General features: G+C 41.8%; 1 protein-coding gene across 1 annotated transcript; it reads right to left on the bottom strand.

Annotated features, from left to right (window-relative positions):
* Nucleotides 1-1,498: 1,498 nt before the first annotated feature.
* On the bottom strand, nucleotides 1,499-27,452 carry LOC128426719 (rho-related GTP-binding protein RhoN). The gene is made up of 5 exons (XM_053413749.1): nucleotides 27,149-27,452; nucleotides 25,831-25,918; nucleotides 7,492-7,601; nucleotides 4,558-4,692; nucleotides 1,499-2,474 (listed from the first exon to the last, which is right to left on the bottom strand). Exons 1-5 carry the CDS (start codon nucleotides 27,251-27,253, stop codon nucleotides 2,214-2,216), a joined length of 699 nt encoding a protein of 232 aa, XP_053269724.1. The 5' UTR covers nucleotides 27,254-27,452; the 3' UTR covers nucleotides 1,499-2,213.
* Nucleotides 27,453-27,484: the final 32 nt, after the last annotated feature.

Consider the following 27,484-nt stretch of genomic DNA (forward strand, 5'->3'; position numbering starts at 1 on the left):
TGTGCAGTATATTCTCTTTCAAAGTCCAACCCGTGTCTGACTGTCAAAGAGGACAGGGCCACGGGACACATCACTCACACAGATGACACATAGTCTCTGCTACAGCTTTATAATGTTTTATAATTTTATATAGAGATATAAACTGCAGGTCTAATACAAAATACACCCTGAGAATTCTACGGCACATTATAAATTGGTAATTTGGACAATAAAGACTTCATCAAACAGTAATTAATCTAACTGTTTTCTGGGTTTACACGGGTGGATGTGAGATTAGCACAGTAATTAGAGTTCTTTTAATGTTCTTTGATTAAAAACTGAGGTTTTACATAAGCATTATGTGGAGCTAATCTACTGTTGCTGTCAGAAAGCTGCTCCTCTGATTTAGCTTTGCATCATAACACTTTCAATCAGACACTCTGGAGCCATGAAGGGGTTTTTAACAACACTGTTCTACAATCTACTTTAAACCTGATGAGTAGAATCTGTCTTATTCCCCTTTAAGGACCAACAACTGAAGGTTGGACAGTTGTTATTTTTGATTAGTTTATAATCACTGGGACCTTTTACAATCAAGGCCCCGTCCCCGAACACTTTCGTTCCTTTTCTTGTCTGTTGGTCGGTCTAACACTTTGGTTTATAAATGAATTTCTCAGGGCTGGAGCGAGGAGCCATGAAATTCAGTCCAGATAGTCATAGTCCCCAGAGGATAAATTATAGTAACCTGGTTTTTGGTTTTATTCAAAACCATCATTAGGTCAAAATCTTAGCATCATCCAGTATTTTTAAATATAACCCAGCCCTCTTATTCAACACTTAACTAAAATGGTAAAATTATCTGCTAAATTTCTGCTCGTTCGAATTATCACTAGACATGTTTACACAGAAACCAATGTTCCAATATGAACCCGATTGATACAATAGTCAAGAGTAACTCAACGCTGGACAAACAGCATTTTCTGATCATCTTAGCCTGAATAAGTTCAAAGTCAGAATATCAGAGTAAGACGTGGATTTGTCAGATTTTTGTCACATGATGTAGAGACGTCTTAATCGTAGTAGGACGTCATGTTTCAGGCAAATGAGTTTATAAAGAATATTTTTCAGCAACTCATGTAAACATCATAATTAAACTAATATCTACTTCTGTCAGAATATTTTCGTGTCCACATTAACGCAGAGAAGACTACTACAATAGATTGATGGTTTTAATTCATTTTTCATCAGCCGAGTGTCTTTTTTCTCTCGATTCAATTTTCTTTTTTCAGGTTAAAGTACATTTTGTGCAAGTTACAGAATAAATCTGTCAACGAGACATGTTCCCGTCGAACTGAGACAATGTTCAGAGGTAGAAACAACTCTGCCCTTTGCTCCAGTGAACTGAGATGCACTGAGAAATTCAAAAGTTGAATGAATCCAATTCTTCTCCCGAGCACAATTATTCAGGATCAAGGCCAAAGTCAAATGAGTATGTTACATATTAAAGACGTTTCAACACTCAGCAGAGCAAGTTTTTTCTTTATTTCATTATGACACGTACAACATAACAATCACCCTCTTTACTCCCTCTGTGACTTCCCTTCCCCGTGTGGATCGTTAGAACAGTATTAATTTCACAACAGTATTATGTGGTGAGTGATTATATCCATTTTTTCAATATTAAAAAGCACTTGTGGTTTAAGAAAATTAGTGTCATCTCAGCCCACGAGTATTTAGCTGGTCCAGATTTTCTTTGTCGACCCGTCATGCGAGTTCGTTCCCTGTCGTGAACAGAAAACTCGGAACAGTTTGCGTGCATTGTATTGTGCTTCGTTTACTTAGACACCTAAAGAGAGAATAGCATTTTCACAAACAGGAAAACAACATAATAGAGGTCGAGGCCAGCTTTGTTACAGCCGCTTCCTGCAGGGTGACCCGTTAATTCATTTCTTTTCCTCTTTAATCTCAACACACACTTTTTGTCTGTCCTTGTGCTTCATTTGCTCACCGGCCTCTTTGTCTCCACGTTTAAGTAAAAGCCCCCCCCCCAGAGAACACAGCCACAGAGAAAAACAACAAGGAGAGTTTTGCTAAAGATCGACAATTCCTCAAAGAACCCACAGTGCAAAGTGCAAAGAGCGGACAAGAAATCACCAATAAATTAAGTTCATGTGCGGTATGGTTCGTGTTCCATCGGCACACGCTGGGTCGGCCTCGCTGGTCGAACCCCGGTCCTACATGAGCACACAGCTCTTGGCCCGGTCCTTCCTTATGGGAGCCGGGTGCTCACTGATCTCAGTCCGAGGCGGCTGCTGGGAGACCCGCTTGAGGCCGCGACGTGAGCCCGCGCGTTTGAGCTGAGGGAGGGGCCGGTGGATGCGGGACACGGACGCCAGCGTGGTGACGTGGAAAACGTCCCGGACGCTGTTCTCTGAATACTTTGACGTGCACTCTGCGTAGGCCACGGCGCCGATCTGCCTCGCCAAGCTTGTGCCCTGCAAACACAGAGAAAGACAGAATGGTTGAGTTAACGTAAAAAACACATGACTTAAAGGTTCGTTACCTGAATTCTGGCCAGTAGGAGGCAGTAGAACCAAGATTTAAACACAACTATGACATGCAATGACACTTTAAAGTGGATGTTGCTAAGATGTTCTTAAGAAATCATGCAGTTAAGGAAGGTTATTAAAATTACTCAACAGGTTTTCATGAAATTTTGTGGAGACGTTAGGCATGAACCATCTTTTGGTTTTATTTTGGTCAGTACTAACTTATGAAGGAAATATCTTGCGCTAGCTCCTAATGCAAAATATGTTCACACACTAGTCGCAGTTGGTTAAGAGCTTTTTCTCTGAATTCTTCTCCTTGCTGCTGCTGCCGAGAACGAGGCTCGCTCCGTACAGTTGAGTGTGAACCGCAGAAGATAAATTTCCCACGGGTTCTTCACCGTGAGCGACTTCTTTCACATCACAAGTATTCCTTTTATTGATTTTTGCCATAAAATATTGAATAATGCAGCTCAAGCATTCAGCTTGTGTTTGCTTGTAACAGTGAGTGACTCAGTTAGCGAGTGGAAATCTAATCCTCAGAGATGTGATAAACAAACTGTGTGTCACAGAAAAATACTTCATGTGGTTGAAATGATATTTTCTGTATAATTTAAACCAAACCAAACCCCTGAAGTACATGAATCCTGGGTAATTCATTGAAGGCAAATGAAGGATTTACACAACATCCTGTAACAGTTAGCATTTGGCAGGTTCTTTTTAAAATTTATTTTTTCATCACACTTTTAAAACATGCCCTAAACGTTTTGTACAAACTGTTAGATTTCCTTAACTTCCTTTTGTGGAAATCCCACCATTGTGCCTGGTCAGTTAAACTCTCATCTTAATAAAAGACTCATAAGCATATATGAGGCAGATCCTTCACACAGCTGTGAAATATCCAAGTCCGTTGTGTGTGACTATAAAACTCAAGTGTAAAAGCTCAGCTTATTCCCAGTAGTGATTAGCACCATTTTAAATCTGACCTGGTTTAATTTTTTATAATGTCAATTCATTTTGCTACCTGTTCTCCAACATCTTTTTTGTACATTCTAAATTCAAAAAAGGAAACCTACATAACGTTTCTTTATGATGGACGGTTTTTTTCAGATTTTATTCACGGCCCAATATCACAAATTACAAATAAACCTCAAGGGGCTCAGCAATTTGAACCCCCTTGGTCCTCAGATCCTTGAACTGGACAAAGAAATATATCAATTGGAACTTCTCTACTACTACTACTAATACTACTATGACTATGTGTTTGAGATTCATCAGCTGAATCCTTTAACCTTTTTGTGGTGAAACATTTGCAGGAATTCAGTATCAGTGTCAGAAATCACACTGAAGAAGTCGACAATATTCCTCCTCTATGAAGGAAATACTAAAGGCTGCTCTGCCAGGGAGGCTGCATTATTTTTGCATTAATGGAAACGTTCCCACGTCACTGCTTTGACGGCCTTGAGCTGATTACAGCAGAAGTCTCACAGTTTGTGTGCTGCTCATGAACTGTGTGGTTCGTTATAGTGAACGGTCATTCACAAGTATTTTCTCTCTCTCTCTCTCTATCTCAAGACATCTGGGACAAAGGGTTGTTTTAGTCAAACGTGTCTGCAGCTACATTCCAGGGAAAACATCCATGTTCTGGCTCAACTTTGACAACTTTGATGCTTAAACACTTGCGGCTGTGAAAACTCTTGATGGATAAATATTGACTTCATTACCGTCGGGACAATGAAGGTCTTTACCTTTGCTGCGTCAGAGGTGTGAGCACATATTAATTTGTTGACAAACGGCTGCCATGAAATGGGGAATTCACATTTACATGAGAATGGGCTATTCAAATTCATGTGTGCCACTGTTCATCGCTCCAAGACACAAACAAAACAAGTGTATTATCGCACATCCTTCTGTTGGCCTCCCTCTTTGTTCAGTCTCAAGTCTTTTATAATCCTAGTGTTTCAAAGTTTTGTTTATGTGAGAACCGCATGTTTCACACATTGTTGATGCTGAATAACTCAAAGACGCTCACCTGTTCGTGGGTGACGGGGATGAGTCTGTGTTTGGAGAGCTCCCTCATGACATTCATGTCCGTCCTCATGTCCAGCTTGGAGCCGACCAGCACCACTTTGGCGTTGGGGCAGAACTCCTGCTTCTCACCTTGCCACTGTGAATCAAAGGGGAACACATGTCAGTGACTAGAGGATAAAAACGCCATGTGGCCAATAGTATGTGGACACCTGAACATATGAGTGTCATTGTCAATAATGTTTCTATAACAGAATCCAATATATTATTGTCACAAAGTAGTACAACGAAATTGGCATGTATTGCTGCAGTATCTGTCTACATTCAGTACTGTTCTTTAATAATAGGATTCCATTTTTTAGACCCTACTTTAAATCGCAAACAACAAAATAAAATTCAGAAGAATTTGAGAACCTGAGCTTGATTTTTATGGGAGAAATGTTTTTCCTGTGTCACATAAAAAGTATTTGTTTTGTGTACCAAACTGTGTACCAGTGTGAAAGTATTCGTCATAAGGAATACTAACATAATGGATACTGAAAAATAACACTATACAAGCCTTTTTTAAAGTTCTGAACTCGCAGCACGTTTAATGCTAAAATAAAAATTCTTCTGACATGAAGACAAGACCAGAAACCACAACCGAAACAATACAACAGTCAAGTTCTTCTCTGCAGCTCCCAGCAGCCGCATGACGCTCTCGGTCCAGAACGCACCGAGACAGACAATAGTCATTACACACCACAAACATGACTCAAGCTATCTCTCTCTTCCCCTCCGTCGCCCTCGTTCTCTCTGAGAGACTCCTTTCATTCCCTCCTCACACCGTGGCACAGGCAGCCACACTGAGCACTGTTGCTCCACTTGTTCCCGCTCACAAAGACGTCTCTTCTCCCAGACGCCTGCGCCAGCCGCTGTTGTGCTGCCGTGCAGAAGCGAGCGGTTGCCTCTCGGCGCCTCTCTCCACCGAGCAGCGTGCACCCGGTGAATAAGAGCAATTTCGATGAGTCACAAAGGACCCATGGGACGAGCGGTTTATTGTTTGCGTAATGTTGAGAACTGGGGAGAGTTTTGTTCCAGATAGAGAGCGGAGAGCGAGCTGTCGGATCCGAGAGTCGGGTTTATAGAAGCGTAAATTCAGAGTTTTCAATAAGTGCAGCTGACAATTCAGTTTATAAAGATATCTGCAATCCTGGAAACTGAACCAGACGAGGAAACAATATTTCCTTTAAAATACAAAGATATTACACACGTTTCACACACGTAGTTTTAAGGCTCAATAATTATACTTAATATTGTATATGATCAACTATTTATTGGATTTTCATTAAATTGCATCCAATACCCATGTTATAGTACATCCAAAGTATAAGGACAGATTATCAATATAGTGATTTCACCTTTGTAGAACTGTGCACAGTGTGTGTTCAACATCACACACACACACCTGTTTGCTCTCGTGCTTTTACTTCAAACACAAATTACCTCTGCAGTGTCTCTCTTCATACTTTGCCATTATGAATACAATCTACTGAGATGCAAGCGAATCAGGCTTTTAAATGGAAGATGAACCTCTGTTTGGTTAATTGCACGTTGTGCACGTGAACAGCCGTGATTAATTCAGAGACTAATCATTTTGAGCCATGCACGTGGCCCAGTGACCTTTTCATTCTGCTCATAAACTCTTATTCACATGTACCTTTGTGCTTTAGACCATTTTCTGAGATCATTCAAATATTAGTTGTTTACTGCTGCTTTGTGGAGACTCCTCTGAGATGTATATCACACATTTATCAACCCTCTAAGTTTGTTTACTTGTGCACAAACCTGCAAAACAGCTTCGGTTGTACTTTGTGCTCGGGCCAAAGATTCCAATTTATTTAAAACATAATTAAAATGTTAAATGATGAAACACATTTATTTAAAAAAAAAAAAAAAAAAAAATTATTGGCCGGGTTATTTGTGCTCAGAACAAACCTCAGTCATTTTTTTAAATCAAGGCTGTAAACCTGTGATTACGATTATCCAGCCTTAGTTCCCTTGGAGCTGTTTGTGTTGGATGCAGAAACGAGCGCATCACATCTCATCATCACACAAACATTTGACAGCTCAATCCAATCAGGCAGGAGGATGGAAACAGAGAGGAATCATGCAAAGGTGGAGATACGGCAGCGCTGGCAGAGTGCGAGTCAGAAAGGCACGAGAAAAAAAAGGGAAGAGGTGAGAAAATGTTGTGCCGGGGTTGGAGCATTAAAAAAGGCGAAGGGTGTCAGACTGGGATAACATCTTCAGTTGTGTAATACTCGATAAGAGGGAGATACAGACGGCCTGACATGGGAGATTTGAATGAGCCTTTGAAGAGAGATTGGACTGAAGCGAACAAAAGAGACAAAAAGGGAAAAGGGGCTGTGATAAGGATTCAAGCGGCAGTATAGTAGCTTAGCCATGCTGAGAAAGAAAAGAGCCTCTAAAAGGGGAAATTGGAAAGTGCAAAAAGGATGTTGGGAGGAAGGCTGTCACAGAAAAGTGCTGTGGTGTTATTTGAAAACGGAAGATTACAGATGTAAAATAAGCTTAAAAAATACACATGAAAGGAAACGTGATGGCACATTGTAATTCTGAAGCTTTTAAATTAGATGCTTAGGAATTTACTCGAGGACCAGTTCCATTATTTTGCTGCTAAACTGTGAATAAAGTGACCACTCAACGTGTCACTTTGGCATCCGCCGCTTGTATTGTGAGGTCAGTGTTTACCGCTGTTACCAGAGGGGTCAGAGGTCAAGTTAGTTCTCAGATGGACCCCCTGAAGTTGTGAGAACTTGCCCTCCATGAAAGATAAAGTGTTTGGCCTTGTATTGACGACTGTGGTCGATGAGTGATGGTCGCCGACCGCAGGAATGTGCGGGGACCGAGAAGCCGCCGCTCGGTGTTCACTGACCTTCTTCAGCACGCTGTCCATGGTCTCCGGGCGGCTGATGTCAAAGACGATGAGCACGGCGTCCGCGTCGGGGTAGGCCAACGGGCGCACGTTGTCGTAGTAGGCTGAACCTGCGGGCGAAAGGCACACACACACACACATGAGCAGTGTTTCCAGGTAGATTAAATGTTATTTATAGTCACTTTGCTGACGGGTTAAGTTCTGAATGTCAAAGTGAGTCATTACAGAGCAGCCTCGGCGGTAACAACTGTGATTAAAGGATAATAATGATGATTAGGATGAACCCAGCCACTCTGCCGGTGACAGCCAGTGGGTGTTATTCACTGCTTTCAAGGGGCCCCGTCCGCAACCCCAGGGCTGTTTGTCTGGCAGTCTTGAATAAGCCAGCAGACAGACATGTGACAGTGACATAATGAATGGCTCACACAAAGCTTCACCTGGTATTTCAGAATGGCATGTGGTATTGCTCGGGGGGCCCCCGGCTGAATTAGGCATTGTGACCTGGGCAAGGGGACACATTCCTTTCTGGGTGGGGGACAGCATTCCCTCTCCATTTCACTCATTGTCTCCGACACTATACGTGCACAGGGCTTTGGCCACTCAACAAAAAGACAAAAGGTTGAAGAGAAAATTCCCATACTCGTAGAACAGGCCCTGAATCTGCCGCACGTAGCACAAACACGAAAACACAGGTCACAGTTCCCAAAATAATCCAACGTTTGCAATGAGAAGAATGAAGCAGACTCTTATTTCTCTTGAAAATATATGTGTATTAAATTGATTATTCATTATTATTAAATATTCACTTAAAATACACATGATGTATGTCAAAAAAACACAACATTTGTATTTTCTTTTAAAACATGAATAATATATATGTGTAATGACTCAACCTGCACTCAGGGATGTTTATATGGATTTATCTGCTCAAATGTCACTGACTAGAGTGGCACTCAGTGGAGTTCATGCCTCTGCCAAGGTCGAAACATCCTAAGCCTGACTGTCTAGTTCTTATAGTAGAAATATAGAAGAAGAAAAGGAAGTGGTCTGATCAACCAAATTATCTATTTTCTCATAAAACAAATCCTAAACAATGGAAAATCAAGATCTGTGTATTATATTCGAAAAATGTTGAAAACTGTGAAATCTAAGTTAACAAAATATATGGATTAGGTTTAGTAGCTTGTAGACATGTTAAAGAATAATTGTTATATTTCTTTAAAGAGAGTGGGAAAATAAATGTATGGATTACACAGAGTGGAAGTTTGATCGATATCGGTTTTTAGGTTTTTGCGTTATCCTGCTGACAAATAACACAAACAAGAGTGAAGACACAACCTCCGTGGCAAAGCAAGCGAATGTAAATCCACACTAACTTAAGGACGTGAGGGTTTTTCTTGAAGCTGCCAAATCATTTCTGAATGTCGACTCCACAACATCAACACACCAGCAGGGCAGTTTACATTTACATGATGTGTGCAGAGACACACGGGCAAATAACAAACAGCCACATTTACCCTCATTTGTGTTGCGCTGTCAAAATCTGGGCCCCAGAGCAAAACGTGTTTGTGTTTCTGTGGTTAAAAAATGTCAAACTGAAAGGCTACAACCATTTTTCCGCTGTCTCTCTGATTAATTCCTGCTGCTGGGTTTTACACATGCTACCCTGCGTTCACACCACAGGCACACACACACACACATTCACACCACACACACAAACACGCACAGACGCTCACTCGCCCTTGTTTCGTGTTTCAGTTTTTTGTCGGTGCAGATTAAGTTTGAACATTAACAGCATCATGAAAATGATTAATTCCAGAACAGATTTCTTCCATGATCTCAGACATATTTATTGTTTTTCTCTCTCATGACCCTTTGTTTTGGAATGACTGCCGTCGTTTCCTGTTTATTTTCATATTTCCCACCTTATGTGTTTTACTTCCTGTCTTTGTTGGGTTTCCCACCTTTGTGATAGTATCTCTTTGGTTTGGGTCCTGCTCAGCTAAGAGCCGGTTCCAGACAAATGGGTTAAACACACACACACACACACACACACACACACACACACACACACACACACACACACACACACACACACACACACACACACACACACACACACACACACACACACACACACACACACACACACACACACACACACACACACACACACACAGCAGTCAGTGGATGTCTTATGAACAGCTCATTCGGTAACTGCGTCAAAATCGCTTCCAGATCATTTGTATAATTTGATTATTTTCATTTCAGCATGGGACTGACAGACACCCAACACAGATGCTGATCTCCATCACGGCAGCAACATTCACAGAATGACTTCCCTTTAGAAAGACGTCTTCAAAGTCAAAGCACAACATTAGTTTTGTTTCTGCAATGCCCTAAATCGAGCTGTCTTACAGAGCTTTTATTTTGTGAAGAGTTGAAGATTATGCTGATGCTTAACAGACCTAACGGATCATTCACATGTATCTGCAAACCACACAGAAGAACAGTAATAAAGCAAATTCAGTCTCATTTTATTATAAACATTGACTTTATCCAATCTTTTGACACAAAGCTTTCTAACCATAGACTGTTAATAAAAACAAGTCTGCAGACAACATTTAGCAAACAAACAATAAAAAGTGACAGTATGAAGTAGAACTGTTGGAGGAGGACTCACTAATGACAAGGAATAACTCTGAAATAGCTCTGAAGCATTAACACAGGACAAGAGAACACCCCATTCCAAACAAGCAGCTTGAGAAATGGGCAAAAGCGACATCACATATTTCACGTCAGGCTCAAACGGTGTCACTGCGTTTTAGTTCATAAATTGAGAAAGATAAAAGGAAAGTAATTATTCGTGGTAATCAAAAACAGGATATTTAATGAAAATTGAATATTAAATGATGAAATAAATTAATTTCCAAAAATATAGCAAAGAAACACTCAGCTGTGTATTAAATAACATTGTAGGTCAATACGGGTCATTTTTAACCCATGTTGTGCCTTAGAAGGGGTTTGCATAGCCTCTGTATCAAAGGGTTAAAGAAGATATATTTAGGTCCCCATTACATCAGCTATACCTGTACACACACACACACATCAAAGGATGAAATGCCTATAATCTTGAACAATATAGAACATTCTACACATAGATACGACTGCAGCATCTTACTCACACCAGTTCCTACTGATTACCCCTTGGCTTACGATTGGCAGGAGGAAAAGAGGTCAACCAGCAACAAGCAGGCTGAGCACCTGATGGCTTTGCTTGAGAAAGACAAGTCTCAGATGCACTCCTTCCAGGCTGAGCTGGACCTCCTCCGTCTGCAGATGATGGAGGAGATGAGATGTCTCCGCAAAAGTGCTGCTGAGGAAAAAATGCTTCTGCAGAGAGAAGTGGAGGAACTGACTTCTAAACTCTCAATGAAAGAGAGAGAGGATGTCAAGCATCATGAGTGGCAGGAGGAGATATGGAGGGATCTGCAGAAGGCTCATATAATCAAGCAGAAGAGGTTTGCTTCGGAGCTGCAGTATGAGAGGAACACAGTCAAGGCTCTCCAAGATGAACTGGGGACACTAAGAGCTTCAAACAAAGAGATCCATCAAAGGGCTGAAGCGGACAACCTCAGAGCAGGGCAGCAGGCTGAGCACCTGAAGGCTGAGCTTGAGAAAGACAAGTCTCAGATGCACTCCTTCCAGGCTGAGTAGGACCTCCTCCGTCTGCAGATGATGGAGGAGATGAGATGTCTCCGCAAAAGTGCTGCTGAGGAAAAAATGCTTCTGCAGAGAGAAGTGGAGGAACTGACTTCTAAACTCTCAATGAAAGAGAGAGAGGATGTCAAGCATCATGAGTGGCAGGAGGAGATATGGAGGGATCTGAAGGAGGCTCATATAATCAAGCAGCAGAGGTTTGCTTCGGAGCTACAGTTTGAGAGGAGCACAAACAAAGCTCTCCTAGATGAACTGGAGACACTAAGAGCTTCAAACAATGAGATCAGTCAAAGGGCTGAAGCGGACTACCTCAGAGCCGGGCAGCAAGCCAGCCACCTGATGGCTTTGCTTGAGAAACTCACGTCTCAGATGCACTCCTTCCAGGCTGAGCAGGACCTCCTCCGTCTGCAGATGATGGAGGAGATGAGAGGTCTCCGCAAAAGTGCTGCTGAGGAGAAACCTGCCTACCTGGAGTCCCTCTCTGATGCCCTCCCTGCTTCAGAACCTGTGGAGACTGAGTTGTCTGAGGAGACGCCGAAAAAGAAGAAGTCTTCAATCTGGAAAAAAATCAGACAGCATCTGGGACTGAGGAGGAGGAAGAATCAACCTCACGACTGATTCACACCTCACACTTGTTCACCTGTGTTTCTCCTGCATGAAATCAGGTCTGAGAGGAGGAATTTAAAATGCTATTAAATGTATTTAAGTGATATAACATACATAATGTATATGTATATTATATGATGTTAAAAAATATTAAAGATTACAATTATCTCATGCATATTGCTTCATTTAAGAATTGTTCATTCGTTTTTCAGTTGAGTTTTTAACCTCACCTAACCTTAACATAAACCTGAACCTTAATCCAACCGAACCTATAACATACATTTAGCTAATTATAACCTTAACTACTCCTTGCTTAATGCTAACCTTTAACTAAACCTTATATATCACCTGACTCGAGGCACACACACACACACACACACACACACACACACACACACACACACACACACACACACACACACACACACACACACACACACACACACACACACACACACACACACACACACACACACACACACACACAAAAGACAACAAGAGGTTTTTGTCTCCCACCTGAAGCCGTGGTCAAATTCTGGGCAGCTGGATGGGACGCTGTAAAACAAGTCATTTGCAGAGCCGCTTTGTCAGCGCTTTTGCAAGTGCACCGGGCCTATGTAGGTTACAGCTATGCAGACTATTGTTGGTCAGCTGTTATCATTAGAACTCGTGCCGACTGTTGCAAAACACTTTGACAGATGATGTATTTGCGACTAAAGATACCTCACGAACAGAGAGAAGCACCACACGACATGAGGTGATTAAGATTTTATCTGCCCTTGAATGCATCAAAAAGTGACTCTGAAAACATCAAATGTGATAAAATAATGATAAATCAAATTAAAGATTCATAATTTTAACTTGAAATAAAACAGATTTTAATAATTTAATTTAATAACAGTCGTTTCAAGTGAGACAAATATTTTCTTCATGTAAAGCTTAATTCTTCACCATGAAAACAATAAATTATTAACTCAAGGTCTTCTAAATAGATTTATATAGTCTTCCTCAGCAGTTAGGAAATTATAAAACAATACAATTAGAATAGAGACAGTTTGATGTGTGATACTCCGTCATAATCACATAGAAACTCAGCAAACTCCGTCAGCAATAAAAGATGTATTCATATGTATAAAAGAAGAATTTCCTTATGAGGGAGGCTCAAAAAGACTTTAGTTAAATATGAGTAAACTTGGGTCTCTAACTAGTTCACCACGCTCTTTTTTAGTTTGTTCTCTAAACAACGCCTCAGATCAGAACAAGTTCCGCCCAAACTTCCCAAAGCAAGGAGAAGAAAAAATCCACATAGCAGAATACAGGATAAAACAATAATGAAACTCCATTATTCTTTAATGTAATTTTAAAAAAGCTACTTCCTGCGACTCCTTCGCTTTTCCAAGCAGAAGTAATGGAAGTGGAACTCTATTCTCCGCTGTAGATGTAACGTGTAACAGTTGTAGACGACAACACGGATGGTAAAATGGCTCGTGAATGTTTGTAGATGTACGAGAGCTGTCCAAGGTGCTGATTCCACTGAGCGTCTGTGCCAAAGCGATGACGTCTCCTGTGAGCCGGTGACCTGTGATCACTACTGTAGCTAACCGGCTGTGAGGGACGCTGTTCTCACATCGCTTCATCCCCCCCAAAAAAGGACAGAATAAAAACTTGAGTTTGAGTTTAGATGATTGCTCCTCAGGTGTATTCAGTTACTTGGTACTCTTTTTGAAGTAATACTATGCAGTCCTTTATTGTTCTGCCAAGTCCTCCTCTGTGCTGTCTACCAACCTTTGCCAGAATAAACAAGCATCAAGACCTCTCTGAGATTTAAGTCCCTCTGCGCTCGAATCTCCTTCCTCCTCTTCCTCCTCCTCCTCCTCTTCAGTGGTTCCAAAAACACACACCTGCCAAACCCGGCTTTGAATCAAACACTTATTAAAAGACGCTGTCAAACAGGTTTCAGTGTGTGTCATCAACCTTCCTGACAACATGCAGGTGGTTGTGTGGATGTCAGGAATGTTTCCTTAAATGGGTATACATATTTAATGTTGGATAAGGGCTCATTTGCTTTCTTCATGTTCATAAGAAGATTGACAGCACTTTCATGTCTTCGATCAAAGCAGCGTATAATCAGTTTTTTCATATTAAGAACAGATCATGTCCACTTTTATGTGAAAGAGGTTGTTTATGGTGATGAATCCACACAGAATAATCACCAGACTCTGCAGTTTCCTTCAGCTCTGTGGTTCTTTATGGCGTCTTTTTGTCTTTTAGTGCTTTGGTTTTCTGGCCTCTCTGTTTGGGTTCAATCTCACCTTTCTCAACTGGGTGCAGGAGGCAGCTGAATAAAAACTGAAATAAAAAACTCAAGTACCCACTGTAGCTGGTGAATATAGTGGAGTGCAGCTCAAGAGCCAGATATTGTGCTCTCAGGAGTTCATGATGTTATTGCCTCATTTTATACCATCAACTAACTAATTAAGACAAAACCAATGAAAAAAAGAACGATCTTTGAGTAAAAATGTTGACTTGTGTCTTTTCTTAAAAGCATGAATTCACAGGGACACACACACACACACACACACACACACACACACACACACACAAACACACAGACCGTGCGCCTCAAGGTTCCTGTGATGTCAACTAATCCATGTTCAGCGCTCCAGCAGCAGCTAATGCGTATTGATCTGCGAGCCGTTTTTTGACCCTCACTGGGACCTGTAGTACACGGAGCCCCTCGTGGGAAGACCCCTGCTGTTGCCGCAGCAGCACAAAGAAACTTCAACCCATCTGTCTCTGTCTAAAAAAAAACTCTGATCAAGCACCAGCTCATGAACCACACCGGAGCGCTGCACGTATTTTATCTCCCACGTCGATATTAGTGTCATTTAAATTGTTTAATGCTCGTTAGAATCACATATTTGTTTGGCGCTTACATGTTTTTTTGAGATATTTACCGGCTGCTGAACAGCGTTTGGCACAGTGCCGCACAGTAGTCAGTGAGTAGTCAGTGAGTCGTGGTGTTGCTGCTACTGCGACTCCACATGGGGTCGTCATGCCTTCGATGTTTGACGCGTACAAAAAACCTGCAGCTTCCTTTTGCTCGGGCTTGTTTGGTCGCTTACACACGGCTGAGCATGTACTGTTTGTTCCCTCTTGTCGTTTTATGTAATCCACTTGTTTTTCTGCTCTTAACAGATATCAGGCCTGTGTTGTTTTTTTTCCTTCCTAAAAGTCTTGTGTAATCTCATCTAAATGGCATCTTTTAATAGAGCCACACCGGGTTTTTCACAGTAATGTGACACATGAAGCCAAATCGTGGAGATACTTTGAAAATCTGTTTAAAAAAGAGACACAAGCAATTTCAAGTTTTACAGTGCATAAGGAATATAATGGCCGGGAACCTAATTTGAATTAATCACTTATAAAAACAAAAGCTCATCTGTTTTCTGCCAATCGACAGGTGGAATTGAATAAAGGTTTCAGCTTCAACCGAAAGTCGACTGTGCGGAATAAAAAAAGTGGAATTTCCTGACAACCTGTCACATCATCACGAGGTGACATGACACACAACATGTGAGAGTTGCTCCCACAACTTGAATCTGTCACTGTTTTCTTTAATCCCTCATTTGGTGCTTTGATAACATGGTCCAACATGTCTCAGTCCAAATTCCCACAAGATGAAGTGTGTTAAGACTCCACTCATGTATTCAGGTATTTCTTTAATTCATCTGGATATTCCAGTCTGTTCTGCAAGTTCAGCTCAGAGCTTTTTATGAATAACGTTTCTTAATGAGCTTTAATGAGCCCCGCTGGGCACGTTTCTTAATTATGGATTGAAGGGAGTGATATTATCTATTCTATATTAAATAATGTAACTCTTGTAAGGGATTAAATTTGTTTATGTTACAGAGATATCTTCTTTTTCTTATTTTTGTCTCAACTGATTATTTAACACTTCTCCACTGTTGTACTTTGGGAAATGTAATTAGCTGGGATGTGGAGACAATCAGGCTTCACGTTCAGAATTCACAGTGATTCAGAACGAACACACTCACAGACACACACACACACACACACAGACACACACACACACACACACAGACACACACACACACACACACAGACACACACACACACACACACACACACACACACACACACACACACACACACACACACACACACACACACACACACACACACACACACACACACACCTGGAGTTGTTTGCACAGAAAATCATTATTAATCCTCTCCTATGGCATTTTTGTCTGCCAACTTCCATCACTGCATGGTAATGTTCATTAATATTAAAATTCTGCTTGTCCCAGTTATGCCCTTCTCAAGAAGTAATGCCTTTTTTAAGATTTCCATGCAGGTCTGAATACCTGAAATATGCAGCACAGTTTAATGCTATTGATTAATGTATTTTTCTTCCACCATCTGAACGTATAAATAATTTGGACCCGCTTGGATGACGCACACCGGTGCTGTGTGAGGTGTGGGGACAATACGACTGTCTGGGACATAAGAAAAGAGAAATCAAGCCAGTACGTGGCTGCTCATTCGGCGAATATCAATTATAATGTCATAGATTTAACTGGAAGGTGTTGTTTATTCATCACATTTTCTTGGTGACGAAAACAATTTGGCCTTGGAGCATGAAATAGCGGATCATATGATGGATTTCTTATAAATATTAGTTTGGAGTAATGGGTAAGTGACTCAGGAGTCTCAACGGGCTTAAAGTTAAAGGGCCACTTTTACACATGAGGATCTGCTTACGAGTCCCGCAGAGTGCTGCTCAGCCTGTGGCTCTGGAGGAGCTTTGTCAAGTCGGAGAAAATAAACCCTGAATGTTAATAACAGAAGCCCCCCCCCCCCAACGTAGGAAACAACTGTTGAACGATCAGTCTTGACCTTGAAAAACAACTGCATCTCCGTTGTTTTATCTACACACATACAGTTAAAGGTTTATCATATACGAGCAACATCTATTGCACTTCTGTCCATTCTTTGAGAGGGATCCATCTCATGCTACACTCCCTAAGGATAAGTGGCACAGACGGTATATATTTGTAGAACTCAAGGAGTTAGGTGCTTCATCTAATTCAAAATTTGACCGAATTTTGGGGAAATTACACAAAGATCATTATCCTCTAGGTTTAAGAATCATCTCAGATGTTAAATATCTCTATATATCATTCAAGGACCAATCAAGCACTAGAGGGGACTTGGGGTACTTCTTGAATAGGACAAACAGCCCTTGTAGCTGTCAACAATATGACACCACACATGTTGAAGACCTGTACAGTGTTTCATACTGAAGCCTGTGTTCTTCACTTGAAGGGAACAACTTGAAAGGTCTTTGCTCAGGTTATGATATTTTCAAAGCTTCAGTCTAATCAGAAATGCTCAAGTCTGACCAAAGTTTTTTAAGTTTTCCATGTACATAGGGACTACTAACAGAATATCAGGAAGGATTTCAGTGAGAAATTCCGTGTGATGTTCTGGCATATTTCTAACTCAGTGGGCACAGAGGGAAGGGGCTGCCAGCGAGCACAGTTTTGCCTGAAATCAGCAGTCATCCTGCAGGATTCCTTAAAATTAATGACAGAGGGAACCGAATGGCATCTGGGCATCTCCCCCTCACATTAAACCTCCCGGCCCCTGTTGTGATTTCATATGCTGGTAAGTTAGGAGCAGCCTGTGTGCAGCCTGGATCGTGGACCCAGACTCAGAGGAAATGTATGAACCTCCGATCCGTGTTTGTTGTTTATTGGAAACAAACGCTTTGTCCTGCTGCTCCAATCACTTCTCCGGCTAGACGGGGGTTCCAAAGGAAAACACACGAAAGAAAAGGAAAGAGACTAAAGAGTACTTTGGAAATAAAATAGAGATTAAAGCAAAGATCAAAACTATGTGTATTTTTACATAAAATAAACATACATTTATGGTCCTGTAGCTTTGTTTAAAACATGGCTCACTTAAATTTGAATTATGACTGGAGACCCGAAGTCTAAATCCTTTTTCTTCACACAATTCTATAGGATCACCTTGTAAATAATTAAAATACAACATCCCTTTTTACAGTGTCACTTCAAATCAAGACATTTGGAACATGTGGTGTAATGGAGGCCAACTTGAGACTGAGGTCTGTTGTAGACGGAATTACATTTGCCATTTATTTGATTTTCGTGTTCAGCGGCTTGCAGCAGCTGAGCCGGTATGGATCCGGTTCCCGTGGTGTTTAACACACTGTCGGCATCGATATGTATTTCATCCTTTTACCGAAACAAGATTAGAGAAAAATACAAGCCGGCAACACTCGCGTTCATACAGTATAAAGGACAGGATATCGCTGTACAGTAGAAACAGGGTCACCAGCGCTTTCAGTAATGGCCGAGGTGTTGGGGGGGTTGAATGGAGCGGTCATAGCTATATCTTGCATTATAGATAAGGGATATAGGGGGTCTTAAGTGGATGGAGAGACCCCTTGAGTGCCCTCAGTGTGTTATTGTTTGTGTCTATACAAAGTGCTCTACAACATCTAATTACGCTTTATCCAGTATAGCCTCGACTGAGCCTGATAGATGTACGGTGTTTATTGTCCAGTCTCCATGCCGACATCCCTTTTACTTTTCCTTTTTATCACAAACTTTAACGAAAACATGAATGAAAGCTACAGCTAATGTTTTCATCAGAGAGATATCGTGAAGGAGCTATAGCCTAGAAATAGAGACGGAGCTCTGGCTATGGCTAGCTACCTTGCTATTGTCAGGGTTAGCTTGATAGCTCCATAGAATTAGCAATGGGAAGTGTTTTTTTTGGTATATTTGAGGTGAGCCTGCTTCCAAGCTGAAACTTGGAGCTTGGGTGAAAGTCAATGATTTGTGATCATGATTTTGGAAGAGTCCAACTGTGTGCGACTGTTTCAATATGTCTCTACATGTTTGTTTTGTGGTAAGTGTCAGGATTTGTCTTTTAAATGTGAGTGAATTGCTAAATATGTGAAAACGAGTAAAACAAGTCTGTATTTAGTTCAAGTAAGAGTCTCGTGTAAAAGTCACATCTGATGTTGGTGTTACCGTCTCCGTGCTCGTCCAGACTCAGTGTCTCTTTTAGACGGACTGCTCAGTTACACATGCAGCTGAGAGTCTGTCCGTCCCCCGGGATTGAGAGTGGAGACGCATCTAGGCCATTGATTTTCAATGTGTTCTCGGTCTTCTAATGGGCTGCATGGGCAGGAGAGAACCAGAGCAGATTGACCAGAGCGCACGCCTTCGCCATGAAAACCCACGGACACTCGGTTTGTCCTCACTCAGCACTTAGAAGTGAGCGCTTCACTTTGACACCATATCGTCTCCTCACTGTCTCTATTTATATATTCTGCTGCTCCTTTAATATCTCAGAGCACTCACTCATACCCCTAGTCATACACACAAACACACACACCAGTGCACATATTAAGCACAAACAGCCAACAGCAACTTGGGCTAAGGAACCAATTCCATCTAGAAAGCCTTGGACACACTTAAGCTGGCATCTGTCATGGAGCCAGGTGCCACACAGATGCTCTGTCAGGGCACATCTGGGTAGTGCTTTCCAGGAGCCAACATTTAATAGGGGTCATGAAAGCTGCTCATGAATGAATGATGGCTTGTTAAGGCGATCTCTGCCAGGGACTCTGTAGACCTAGGATAGATGGAAGGATGAAGGGATGCAACAGGGTGCGCATTGAGAGCGCTTGTGTTTCAATTCATGTCGGGACATGTTCTTAGTGACTCGTCAAGGAAGTATCACAGAAAATCCAGGCTGCATGCCTCAGATCCGAAAGCTGCCTGGAAGGAGTTCAAGAGGCCAAACCTCAAAACATTCCTTCGCTGCCCAATGTTTTTAATTGCATCTTGACCTCATACTTTCACATGCCTCACCTGTGAAACCTGAATGTTTAGTAAACTGGTGTTTTGATGGCGACAGCTACCCTGAGGACGTGGAGCTGCTTTCGGTCGACCGCCAGCTGCAGAGGTAAATAAACTCAGACTCCCACTGAAATGTATTTTTCTCTGGAGCAACAGTAAAATGCGGAGGTTCCTAATGAGTCCAAATTCAAACCCTGGTATGTGTGTTTATGAAGTTGTTAATTACTCAGCATAATTAGTAATTATGTGACTACAATATAAACCAGCTTAAGTAAAAAAATTTCAGACCTGAAATAAATGATTTTGTCGTCATTTGAGGCAGTGGAATGAAACCATTAAAACACACCGAGATAAATTACACGGCAAATTTAGACATCAAGCAGATAAAGAGTGAATCCAAAGATGGTTTCTGTCTTTTTAGGTGGTTCTTATCACACTGATGTTTGTTCAAGGCCTCATGTTGACTGTAAATTTGGTTTAAATTAGTTATTTGAAATTGAGGGGGGAAATTGACAACGGGGTGTAATTGACGACTAAGAATGTCTTGCGATTGGTCCAGCACATGTATCAGCAGCTTTTTGAGACCTCGGGTCAGCATCACGATTATTCCTGTGCAGAGGAGTTGTGTTTTTGATTAAAGTCAGTCAAATATCCACTATTCTTTGTACTCTGGTCTCCTCCGACTCCTTAGTGGTAAAATGCTCCTTTACGATCACCTGCTATTCACTAGCTGTGTCACTGATAATATGAAAACATTAATTTTAACCACCTACATGTGTGATCTACTTATATGATCCACTTACTTTCCCTCCTATAAAAGCCCTAATTCATTTTCCGCTCTTACTGCTTGTTGCTTTGTAATTACCGTGGAGAACAGAAGAAAATGGCATCTGGAGGCATATTCATAATTAGCAGCAGACAATTAAGTAATAATGTAAAGGTCAGAACCCGGAGTCTGTATTTTAATGCAATTTATGACCTTTGAAGCCTCATGTTGGCAAATTGGTGGATAATTGCTTCACACAGATGCTTGTGAAAAGGGAATTCCATTGGGCTAAAGTCTCTACACACACTCGCCGAGTCGCAATCGATGCAAGAGGAACTAAAGAAAAGATAAAGATGAGATCGCACTGGCAGATAACAGCGGCACAAACACAGACACCTGATCCATCCTTCCTAAAGATCATTCGTCGATTCGTTGAAGGATGGTGAGCCAGAAGCAAATCAATCAACGGCAAAAATTCTACACTGCACCAAGATTTGTTCCTTTTTTTTTGTGGTGGTGGTTGTGGTGGGGGGGGGGGTTGTCACAGCACATTAAGAAAGATTAGAGTGAGCCATGTGTGGTATCTGCCAGGATGCAGCGGGGAAAGGAGTGCAGGGTTCTTCAGAGGAAATGAGAAAAGGATTGAGTGAGAAGTGAGGGAGAAGTGAGGGAGGGACATAAAAGTCAGACAAAGAAAACGCAAGGTAAGCTAATCAAGTGCAGGAGTGCTGAGAGGGCACTGCCCCAATACAGTGGGACTCCTGACCTTGAGAGGAATAAGACCGGGTGGAGGTTGGCAGCCGGGCTGGATATGAGAAAGAATAGATTGAATTAAAGAAAGCAGGAGGAGAAAAGTGCAGAGAAGAGCAAAATGAAACTGTTTTATAGCGCATGTGGATGGGATCAGGTTTTCTTGCGGCCTCAGTCTCCCCTTACTCATCAATGCACAACAACAATGTTGTGTAATCATAATAAATAAATAACTATTTGGTTTTATAGTGATTTGATGTAACAATTGCCTTGAGGTGGTTATTCCACAAGGTCCGTTGCACATTATACTTAGCAGAGCACATACCGCTGCTGAAGCCGGATTGTTTTCTTATAAATCCACATTTACTTTCACTGCATCCAGATTTTTATTTGAATCTGCACTGATTTATTCACGATCATAAATATCAGTCCCCTTTTTTACAAGATCAATGAATTATTGCCTGAGAAATCAGCACAAAATGTTTCCAAAGATGATTTCTGTTTCAAATTCATTTTCGCATTATACATGAAAACCTTATAAGCAGGTTGGAAAAACAACTGAGCCAATCTGACTTTAGTGTTATTAAGGCCCAACAACACCAGACTGTGACAAAGTGTCTTTTGCCCCACTTCCTCTAATGCAGGTCTTCAGGCCCTGCATCACTTTAACGCCTAGTTTCAACAGAACACCAGCAAAGTCACAATAAAGCCCTTGAACAGACTCAGGTTGTATCCCGGATTAAAAGTCTTTAAACATAAAAGGGACTGTGCAGAGGTAATTGACGGGAAAAGATCATGTGATGTGATCAAAAGCTTCCGAGAGCAGTTTCTAACTGGGCCTTGGAGAGACGCGGGTGTTTCGATGACCAAGAGTAAATGTCATTTTGACTCACATGGCTCCGATCTCAGTAGCGAACCGGCGCCGCCCACAACAGCAGATGAAAGACAGAAAAGGAAAGAGGTGAAGACGACAGAAAGATTAAGAGAAGAATGAGGGGTAGCAGAGATGTACACGCAAGAGACGGAGGGGGGGGGGGAGATTTAGTTTGACAGGAGGAGAGAGAAAACGAGGACGAGAGTTTAACCTACGAGGCAGGGAGTCCGAGAACGAGCGTGTTTGGATGTAAAGGGAGGAGGCAGGAGGTGGAGGAGGCGGCGGGTGGTGCAGGGGAGATGAAGAATGGAGGAGACAGGGAGCAAGTGTTTGGTGGCACAGTGAGCGTCTGATTAATTAAATCCACTGTTTGTTTCTGCACAATGAGCGAGCTCGTCCAAACACTGGCTCCTCTCCGTGGGCCTGTGCATGAGGGTTGCCAGGTCTGCTGCTTTGCCACATGTTGATGTTTCTCTGCCTGATGTTTGCGTGGACCAAGAACAACAGTTATAAATATAAGTATTAAATTATGCATTTATACTTGAACCCAATTGATATTGATTTTCAGGGGCTTGATAGTGTTAGTGATATTAGGGGGTAAAAGATTTCTGTAATTGAGGCTTGATATATTAATGTTCTACGAAATAATCACAACCATTTTTAGGTTATGATGATGAATATTGCTTAATGTTTATGTTCTGTTATTATATGATATTATTATTATTGTCATTTTTCCTGTTCATGGAATATGTATAAGAGCATAAGTGTATTGTTTTGTAAAACACTGATATGAGTTTATATAAATATAAAGGAAACACAACTACAACCTTATAAAGAACATGAATATTATAGAGAAAATATACGTTTATTTATCAAATATAACGTTACATAAATGCAAATCTTTTCTGAATTGCTTTTTCTGTAAATTTAAGTTTCTTTATATATCGACAAACAGGTACTGATATGTATGTGAAAGGCTCATATCGGCCAGTTTGTATCAGACAACAGATTAATGGGTCCAGCTCCGGTTTATAGCCACATCTTGACAAACTGACTCTAGATTGGGGCGTACAGCCATCTACCAATCCCAGCTCTGGTGTTTGGACTGGTTTTGATTGGCCATTGTTCTGGTTTCGTCACACAGACCTGGTACCTGCTCCTCCTGCACCTTATTGTGTTCCTCAACTAAGTTTCTGGGGATCATACGACGCTGCCTGTCCTTTTAAACACTGTGATGATGGTTGCCGATGAAAACACAACAGATTTCTCCATAACGCTTGTTTGACGTTGGAGTTTCGGTCAGCGACTCACTCCCGCTGCTTTGGTTCATGCTTCATGCTTTTGGCTGACATACAAACAGCACACACGCTGGAACGACATACACATACACACAAACACACAATCTGAATGCTTGCAAACATTCGCCCGGCTGTCTCTCACGCATGCCTGCACACGCCTGCGGATACACACATGCGCCACACACACACGCACACTAACACACACACACACCAGAAAGAATCTACATCCTCAAACAAAACTGTGATTGCATAAGAAACTGTAAATGTTGGAAAGGTAATCCCCCATCGAGTCATTAGTCTGAGGAGGCAGGCCCCAGAGGGGAGTGTTGTAATACTGATGTAGGAGCCAGAGCACCTGTCTCCTGACACGGACCCAGAATAGCTCGCGGGGACGCTGCGAGGCAACGTGCACGTCCGCGGCTCGTGCGGAGCTGGAAGAAACCAGTTCAGGTTGTGACACGGATCACCTGCCAGAATCTAAACCATTCAATGTTTGGATTTTAACAGATATCCATATAATTTTATTAAAGATATAGCTTTATATTTTTAGTAGATAAGCTAATTTGCTTTTCTTCTTGAAAAGAAGCTTAGCTAGCTTAGCTTAGCATAAACCATGAATGTATTTGTCCAAAGGTTAAAAAAAAGTCGCAATACTATCTTCTCTAAAGTTGTGTTCACACCAAATTGCATATTTCCATTCTTTTAATATTCAAATTCTTGTTCTTACACTTTTGTTTTGTACATAACAATGAAATGTGATATAACCTGTTAAACTGTGTAGTTTAGTGCTGGAAGGCAGATATTGTTTCCAGCTGTTATGCTAAGCTAAGCTAACCTCCTCTGGGCTGGAGTTCTGTATTGTTTCCAAAATGGTTGAATAATTGTTTGAAGCTCCTTTCAGTCTCTGTAAAATTAACATTCTTTCTAAGTTATAGTAAATATAGATAAAGATAGATATAGCGTATAGATATAGATATAGATACAGATAGATATAGCCTATATAGAGAGAGCATTTAGATGTAGATATAGTCTATCTATATATAGATTTGGATATAGATATATAGATAGCCTCTAGATGTAGATATAGAAATTCTAGTAAAACAAGTAAAAGACCATTAATAAATTCAGTATGAATGGTTGTTCCTCTGATTACTCTGGTTTGAATCTTGGTAAAATCCGTTATAAAGCATGTGCTTGTTAAAAAGTATAAAACGTCAGCAGATGTGTGTGGACAGAAATAGATTCTTTGCTAAATTGTATTTATGAAGAAAGGTGCGGCTCGTTTTTCTGAAACATCTTAAATCTGATTCATGCAGGGTCACACCTGGGAGCGCTCGGTCCACCGGGTGCCACCTCGTCTTTGTCCTCACAGATTCCATTCATATGACTGAACCAACTCCTGAATGGACCAACACGCTTCACACACACAAAAACATGAATTGAATTGTTTCACGTGGTGGAGTAAATGACTGGTTAAGCATTTCCATGGTGCAATTGTGATCCACCACACAGCTCAGTGTGAGAAAAGAGTGTGTGCGTGTGTATTGGTGTGTATGTGAGTGTGTGTGTAAGTGTGTGACACACACACAACCAGTAATTTGAAATGGGTGTTGTACAAACACATTGGAGCGGCCTCGCCCACTGCAAACCGACCGGCAGCACCAGCCTCAGCAGCTGCAGCTCTTAATCTCAAGCCCGTCGAGCAGGTCTGTCTGTCTGTCTGCATGGGTGGAGGCTGATGGAACGCTGCACCGTAAAGCTACTCTCTGGTTGTGTGTGTGTGTGTGTGTGCGTGTGCATGTGCATGTGCGTGTGAAACAGAGAGAGCAAGTTTTAGGGTGTTGTTGTGGGAGTGAAATGCAAAAAGGGCCTGGAGCTCGAGGAAGAAAGTGCAAGAGACGGAAGGAATCTGACAGTCAGAGCTCCACAAACTCCAACGGGACGACTTTGTGTGTCTTAAAAAATGACGATTATGACGTCAGCCCTCACATGTTAGTGTTAGCTTAATCTGAGATCAGAATTTACAAACTCAAAAGATAAAAATCGACATATCTCCCCACAGGAATGAACTTTGTCTGTGATTACAGTCCAACATGAAGCCAGTGGGATACATTTTTAAGTGTTGTTTATGCTGTGGCAGCTCGTCAACACAACACGGGTTGTGTATGGTCTCTGGAACGCTGCATGAACACAGATATTAGACAGTAGAAACATCCGGCGGCTCTCAACTCTCTCACAGTGGCAGCTCATGTGTATCTGTGGCCCACACAGAGTGGATGTTCTGAGGAGTCAGCGTGACGCAGCTCACCTCTCAGCGCCCTGGCATGATAATCCTGCCACGCCAGAGCCGAGGTGAGATGGAAAACCAAAAAACTCCCCCAAAACCCAAGTGCGCCTCACCTGACGTGTCCCACATGTTGAGCTCGATCCTCTGCTTGTCGATCTCGAAGCTGGCCGTGTAGTTCTCAAACACGGTGGGAACATAATTCTGGAAGGAGAGAGAGAGAGAGAGAGAGAGAGAGAGAGAGAGACGTGTGTGAGGCTGAAAGTAGATCAGAGCTCAGGGGTGGGGAGGTCATTCACGTAGTTAATGAGAAATCATTGAATCTAAATTGAGGGATATGAAAATAATATAATGACTTCAATATCTGTTGCTCAGAGAATGGGGATGTGTGAGTGTTTGTGTGTGTGTGTGTGTGTGTGTGTTCGTGCATTGAAAGGTAGATGAGGCCAATTCTGAGCTTTGACTCATCTCCAGGTTCAGAAATTTAGGTCAACGAGCTGTGATTTCATTATTCTTCAGAGGTTTTCACGTGAAGAACAAATGTGGTCCATCGCAGTGACTCAGGTAACAAACACTGGACTATTTTTTAACGCATTACATGACAATAAATTACATTTCCTACTGGGATTGAAAATGTACTTTTAATACTGGCAATCCCACAACGCAGATTTGATAGAATAATGTTGATTTCTCACTGAACTATGTGTATTAGCATTAAAATATACAATTTTGTTTTTAAACTCAAATTTTTCTTGATAACTTCAACCTGTCAAAATCCAAGTCCAGCTATGAATATACAGGTATAAACCCTTTACTTATGTGAATTCTATTGTTTGAATTGGACATTTTCCGGGTTTCATTAGATGTTTGAATCCTGAGACAGGGGGGTGAGCGGGTGACTCCGTGTGTTGCTCAGACGCAGCTTGTTGTGCTCAAATCGCCGCTGATCCGATCCCTCGGCGTTTCCGTGCCAGACGGCTGATGCGCAAAAAGGCGCACAGATGAGCCCAGATTTGTGCGCACAGCTGAATGAATCTGAAGGGGATGAAGGTGACGATGATGAGGATGATGATGACGACTTTTTTTTTTTTCATTTAAACTCAAGGTCCGGACGTGAAACATTTAATTTAGCTCATTTTTTATACCGTAAAAGACAAGGAGCCAGATGGAATCACGTAAAGATAAAGAGAGATGTGACCTTTCTTTCTTCTGGATGAATCTACAGACTGTCAGTGATACTAAAGCGGGAACTCACAGGAGATAAACCTAAATAAAAACAACTGTGAGTTCTCAGCCGGTTCCCAACTCGTGAGGTTTGGAAGTTTTGAGGGTGTAAATGTCATGACGCGCGGTGGAGACGTTGTGGCTCAGCGTGGTTCCTGGGACTTTACGCACTTGTGCCGCAGTCCCTCTCCATCACACACAGCCTCTTACCTCCGGGTACGAGTCCTTGGCGAAGACATGGAGGAGAGCCGTCTTCCCACACTGCGTATCCCCGACCACCACGATCTTACAGCGCTGTAATCCTTTGCTCTCCATGGTGCCCCCGGGTATCACTCAGCTCCTCTCTCTCCTCTGGTCATTTAGCTCCACGCGGGTCGAAGGTGGAAGAGACGAACTGATGGGGATGTGTTTTTCGTCTTTCTCCTCAAGAGTCGAATAAAAAGTTCAGCTCCACGGTTCGCGGTAGTTTCGGCTTCATGCGCTGCGCACTGCTGCGCGCTCCCTCTACACCGGTGACACTGATGACACCTGGCAAGCCGGCGTCAA

Source organism: Pleuronectes platessa, chromosome 21, assembly GCF_947347685.1.
Source record: "Pleuronectes platessa chromosome 21, fPlePla1.1, whole genome shotgun sequence".
Lineage (NCBI taxonomy): Eukaryota > Metazoa > Chordata > Actinopteri > Pleuronectiformes > Pleuronectidae > Pleuronectes > Pleuronectes platessa.